The sequence below is a fragment of the Notothenia coriiceps genome, unplaced genomic scaffold (assembly GCF_000735185.1).
Source record: "Notothenia coriiceps isolate Sejong01 unplaced genomic scaffold, NC01 NC01_scaffold00005351, whole genome shotgun sequence".
Classification (NCBI taxonomy): Eukaryota; Metazoa; Chordata; class Actinopteri; order Perciformes; family Nototheniidae; genus Notothenia; species Notothenia coriiceps.
Window position 1 is genome coordinate 32,121 of NW_011338052.1, and position 6,178 is coordinate 38,298.

Genomic DNA, 6,178 nt, shown 5'->3' on the forward strand with positions numbered 1-6,178 from the left:
TTTCGGATCCCGGCGGGAGCCAGCTGGCAGCGAAGCAGCCCAGATAAAACTCTTCTTCATTGTTTGTTGTGTATTCAGTCAAGCGGGTCAAAGTTACAATGTAAAATTGTAAGTACAATGTAAAGTCCTGTACCCTGCAGGTGCCGGTAAAGAGCAATACAATGACAAAACCTTTCCAAACAAAACAACTTCTAGACAGACAGACAGACAGACAGACAGACAGATATATAGACAACAGATGGATAGATAGATGGATATCATATATAGATACTTCATTCATCCCAAATTGTGAAATGTGTGGAAACAAGTATAAACATAATAAAATTAAATACAAATGAAAGCAATAGGCAGGAATATATGCATATACAGTAGAAAGGACACAATGAATATTATAACATTTAATGTAGCCTTACTATGAAGGCTGACCTAAATACGGTGCTTTTCTACAGATTACTTTACCACTGCACTGGTAAGGTCAAACTAGGCCGATTAATAAGATGTGAAGTGCTTTGTAACTTTGACCCGCTTGACTGAATACACAAAAAACAATGAAGAAAGAGTTATCTCTGGGGCTGCTGTAGCTCCCCGGGACCCGCTGTATGATAAACCAATGTGAGTTTGGAACATTGCACAATATAAATGTATTTTAGTATACCTCAACAATGGAATTATGACCAGTAGAAATGGCCATGACATGGGACCTTTAAACAAACCATCATGCTCTTACTAGGAAATTATGCGGAAATGTCGTCATCAGCGGGCCATCACGTGGTTTCCGAAAATAACCGAGTGACACGAGTAGATTCTAGCCGAGACCGGCGGAAAGTTGGTCTCAAAACTCTGTGTGTGTAAAAAGACGATCCACAAGCAGAGATTTGAGATCCACGAGCAGAGATTTGAGATCCACAAGCGCATTTTTGGTTGACAAATACAAAATGGATTCACAAATGCCTGATCGAAAGTTGTAAATGTTGAAGAGATATTCACAGATCTTTTTTTTATTTGTGAAAATATTTTGCGTATTTGGAGATCCGTTTTACATTTGCAAATGTATTTGTGAGTTTGCAAATCTTTTAAATGCATTTGTGGATGGTGTTTTATATTTAGAAATCACATATTTATACACAAATTATTTTTATGTTCACACAAATAATTATGAGACAAATCTATGCCCAACACTTCACACTAACATTTCTAATAAACAAGTGCTGTGAAACATATAATGTGTATTCACTTCACTATAATATCGAAATAAACAGTATGCAGTAAGAAACAGAAAAAAGGTTTTAGAAATATTACTCTTGAACTGTTTGAGTATGAGATGTATTTATTTGCACATTGCATTATGTACAAATAAATAATGCTATTGTTATATCAATACTTGGACAGTTGGGATGTAGATAACTTGTAACTAAAGTTGAGCTGCAGCTAGTGTACATATGTCCTGTGTTTGTAAGCTCCAAGGACAATCTAACCCCAACTCACTTGAACAACATTAGCAGAAGGCAGCATTTGTATTTGCATGCATATCATTTAGAGCTCTTTATATTTAGATGTTAGTTTCTGAATGATTTGTTATGACTGTTATGTCTGTTTCTACTATTTAAAAAGTGTTCGCCTGAACAGGGACTTGAACCCTGGACCCTCAGAATAAAAAAGTCTGATGCTCTACCGACTGAGCTATCCAGGCTCTGACTGTTAAAGTTCACAATATATTCAATAATCTGAGACATGTTTTAAAATACTACAAGCAGACAGTAACAACAGGACAGTGATTCAACTTCCAAAACATAGGTGTAATTACATCGAGTATGTATGTCACACTAACATGTATAACTCAATTAAATATAGACCCTCGCGCTGCTAATCTGAAGATCCAGGGTTCAAGCTCCTGTTCAGGTGAGATGAGTTTAAAATGTCTATCTGCAGTTGAACTTCAGTTACAAGTGAACTACATTACTCGTCTCCAAGTATTAGTTGTAATAATAGCACCATTTTCCGATAATGACATTTACAAATAAAAACAAAAACAAATAAATTAAAATGATTGAGAAGAAGAACTTGATTTTTTTTAATACATTTAAAGTTTAAATGTGTATTTTTTTTTAACTGCAGATTCTTTTTATTATTAATCCCATTGTTAAAATCTCTACTGGTGGATACATTTCTTGCTATACCATCATATCGCCCGACTCTAATGTCCTTATACATCTTCTTCTTTTTTTTGTGCTACTACCCGAGCAAATTGAGCTACAGTTATGTGATTTTCAACAATTTAACATTACAAAAATAAAATCCTTGTACAATTTATTTTGTTGACATATAGCCAGTCAACTTGTTAATTGTCTTGTTTGCCTATATGGCTAATGTATTAAGGCATTAGTATTAACTGACCCTGCTTCAGAAACAGTTTAATGTTCCTCTGAGTAACTTAGTTAAAGTCCTGATGTCAGGAACATCCTTCTTCTTTTTTCATGCCCTGTCTGCTGATCTCTGTTTGTACGATGTTAATATTCTGTTCTACATTGGGATTAGTTGTCAACACATCAGGTTGAGACAGGTTTTACTTGTTCTCAGCTATAAAAACCAAAGTGGTGCCCATTACAGCGTGTGTCAACAGTATGCAACACTGACTCAGTAGGTGTAGTCTGATTTCACCATCATCGTAACTAATCACTTGGCACAGGATCATTTGCACACAATTCGGGTTTTTTCATGTGCACAACAATTACAGAGAAGTTTGTTGTGAGTGTGTGTGTGTTTGTGTTTTTTTAGGTTCCTTCTGGCAGAACCCTCAGTTCTACTTCACCCTGTCGGAGGTGGACAGCAGCACAGCCAGCACTCAGAAAACATGCTCCTTCGTGTTGGCTCTGATGCAGAAACACCAGAGACGCAGGGGCGTTGACCTGAATATAGCCCTGCATATATTCCCGGTACACACACACACACACACACACACACACACACACACACACACACACACACACACACACACACACACACACACACACGCACTTCTCCCTCTCTTCCACCGTCTCTCTGACTTTGGCAGGCTTATCAAACCGCTCCAAATCCACTCTATCATATGTGGACTGGGCGTATATGTTTTTCATACATGACATTATCATGTGATGGTCAGTGCCACTGGGAGGTAGTTGTTGAGGCTGGTGGTTTTAAACTTTTTAGGGACAGGAACAATGATGGAGTGTTTGAAGCATGTGGGGACTACAGACTGCAGCAGGGACCTGTTGAAGATGTCTGTACTGATTTTTTCAGCCTTTATTTTATCGACAGGGATCACTATTTATTTTATTGTGTTTCATTTTTTATTATCATACATTTTCAATGATGTGTGAAACTGTTATATCGTGTTCTTATGCTACATATGTACTGAAAGGTTTTAACGTCTGGCCTGATGTCTAAAACCTTGAGCTGCGCCTGGTGCAAAAAAAGTGCTATACAAATAAATCGTATTATTATTAGGAGATAAGGTGCGCTTCTATACTTTTACTTTTGCAACTTTATGCATATGTTGATCATAATGTTTATGTTCTGTCACTTTAGTAAGGTTTTACATGGAGAGGAATATTTTCATGTATATATTTTTACAATATTGTGTTGTTTATTATACTTGATATCTGAATACTTCTTCCACCACAGTGAACAGGATGGTTCTGTTAATGTGAAGGTCCAGGGTTCAAGTCTCCGCTCTGTTGAGACCAGTTTTCAGTAGGGAACCAGAGTTATTAGATTATATTTTGTATATCCACGTATTATAAGAGTGTGCTGTCTCTGCAGGCTCACCCTAAGAACACGTATCTGTCTCCGGAGGACCTGAGTGCCCAGCGCCCGGTCCTCTGCAGCCCCAGCTACTCCCGCCGCAGGGAGGTGGTCCTTCGAGGCACCCTCCCCCCGGGTCGCTACATCATCATCCCCTCAACACAAGAGGCCAATCAGCAGGGAACGTTCCTGCTGCGGGTGCTGACGGAGAAGGGCAACGCTGCCACGTGAGTCCTCCATCAGTCTGTTGCACGTAGAGTTCTGAGAGTTATAAAGAAGCCCACCACCAGGCACCAACTGGCTGTGTTTCAAGTGCAAAGAACCGTAAAGGAAAATCATTAGACTACATGCTGTATTACAGAATCACTTAAATCGCTATATTAAAATGTACAACAAGTAGTCATAACCAGTGTTCGGGGTGACACGCTGCCAAGTAACGAGTTACAGTAATCAGATTAGATGTGTCTGTAACGCATTAGTGTAACGCGTTACTGTCTATTCAGCAGTAATAACATTGCAGTTACTATGCATGAAATTATCTCGTTAGTTGCGTTACTTTAAGGTCTTCGACTATCTGCATGAAAATAAATCCGCTACATTGCGAATTCATGGCTGAGGAGAAGGAGCAGAAGTGTCAGAGTCTCAGAGCAGAGATACACAGGCCTGTTGCAGCAGACATCGTGGATAAACAGGTCTGTTTCAGTATTGTCCTTATCAGATTATGGGTTTGTTGAGGTGTGTGGCGCAGTGGAGTTGTGCGTTGGTGTTCGGATCAGGGGGTCACAGGTTCAAACCCCACTGCAGTCAGCATGTCGTTGTGTCCCTGGGCAAGACACTTCACCCCAAGTTGCTCCTGTGGGGATTGTCCACAGTATTGAGTATGTAAGTCGCTTTGGATAAAAGCGTATAACAAGTAACATGTAATGTAATCTCGGCAAACATGAGGTTTAACTTTATATTGTTATTTGGCATGTAACTAGTAGTGTAACTAACTAGGTGCAAACAGATGCAGGTCAGTAGAGATGACTCACCAAAGTTTACTCTTGTTTTTATCTTTCCTTCCCAGTCCATCCCACAGACCACCACTAGAAATCTCTCCAGCAACAGAGGTAAGAGACAAATCCATCACTAAATAAAATATAACGACCCCCAGGGAGCACAGAACTCCACCAAGGCCAGTGGTGCATTCATGTGAACCTTGGAAGTTTTCCTGACCTACAGCTTTATACTAACACCACATGAATGCAGAACAAATGCCCTATGTTGCAATGTCAACAAGGGTCAAATATAGTTTGTGTATCCAAAAAAAACAGAATCAGACCTTCAGATTCAGAAGTGAACATAAATGTAGAAATACTGTACATTAAAGGTGTGTATGTTCTGTTTTATTCTCAACTTTTATTTATTTATTTATACATTAATTTACTTATTCCCATATTTATTTATGCATTTATTTATTCCTGTATGTATTTCCACATGTATACTATTTCAAAATGTATTTAATCTTTGATTTATTTATTCCTGTATTTATTTATTTCCGTATTTATTCATTTATTACTGTATTTATTCATACTTTTATTTATACATTTATTTATATATTTATACTTATGTCATGTTCCGTCGGAGTGTTTGAGAAACGTTTTAAAATTGGAATATGTAAAGCCCTTACTTTTTGCGCATAGTAAGCCAATTCATATTTATAACCTGTACTGACAGTGTGACCCAATATGACGCACCTATGTGGAACTGTCAGTGTGGGCCTCGCTGCCAATACCCCTGTCAATCCTATGTTTTTAATGAATTCATTTAAAAAAGGTGCAAGCTGACACATTCAAGAAGCAAATCTGTCATGTTTAATTCTCAAAGCTAACCATATTATATTTAGAGAGAGTGTTACGTCCCCACTAGTGGATGAGGAAAAGCAACATACACCAGTTAGAATTGGTAATAATTATAAGGAGTTTATTAAATATCAGGATAATTGTCACGATCTGTCTTTGTTGCGTTTTGTCTTGTCTTTTTCTGTCTTTGGTTTCATGTTTTATTTTGAAGAGTGTTCACCCCCTGTTCTGCCTGTTGCTTTCTGTCTGTTTTCCCTCCTGATTACCCGATTGTGTTCACCTGGTGCCCCTGTTTTTTCTCCTCCCTCCTCACCTGTGTCTTGTTTGTGTGATTAGTCTTGTGTGTATTTAAGTTCTGGTTTTTCTGTCTGTCATTGTTGGTTCATTGTTTGTCGTTGACTGTGTTTACGAGGTAGTGTTCTGTTTTGTTCCTTAAATCATTGAAATAAAGGTGTTTTTTCTGTTTATTCTGCATTTGGGTCTTGCCTGCTTCACTCACCCTAACAGAATGAACCAACCAGAAATGGACCCAGCAGATGATCCATACACACACTTCT

The 6,178-nt window shown here is 38.3% G+C and overlaps 1 protein-coding gene across 1 annotated transcript in view; it reads left to right on the forward strand.

The window, feature by feature from the left end:
• Positions 1-5,138, forward strand: part of LOC104942881 (calpain-9) — a 22,901-nt gene extending 17,763 nt beyond the window's left edge. Inside the window, exons 9-11 of the mRNA XM_010768187.1 lie at positions 2,776-2,933; positions 3,799-4,007; positions 4,847-5,138. Coding sequence (XP_010766489.1) covers positions 2,776-2,933; positions 3,799-4,007; positions 4,847-4,916 — 437 coding nt within the window. The 3' untranslated portion in view covers positions 4,917-5,138. The remainder of the gene's footprint in view (positions 1-2,775; positions 2,934-3,798; positions 4,008-4,846) is intronic.
• The last annotated feature ends 1,040 nt before the right edge of the window (positions 5,139-6,178 follow it).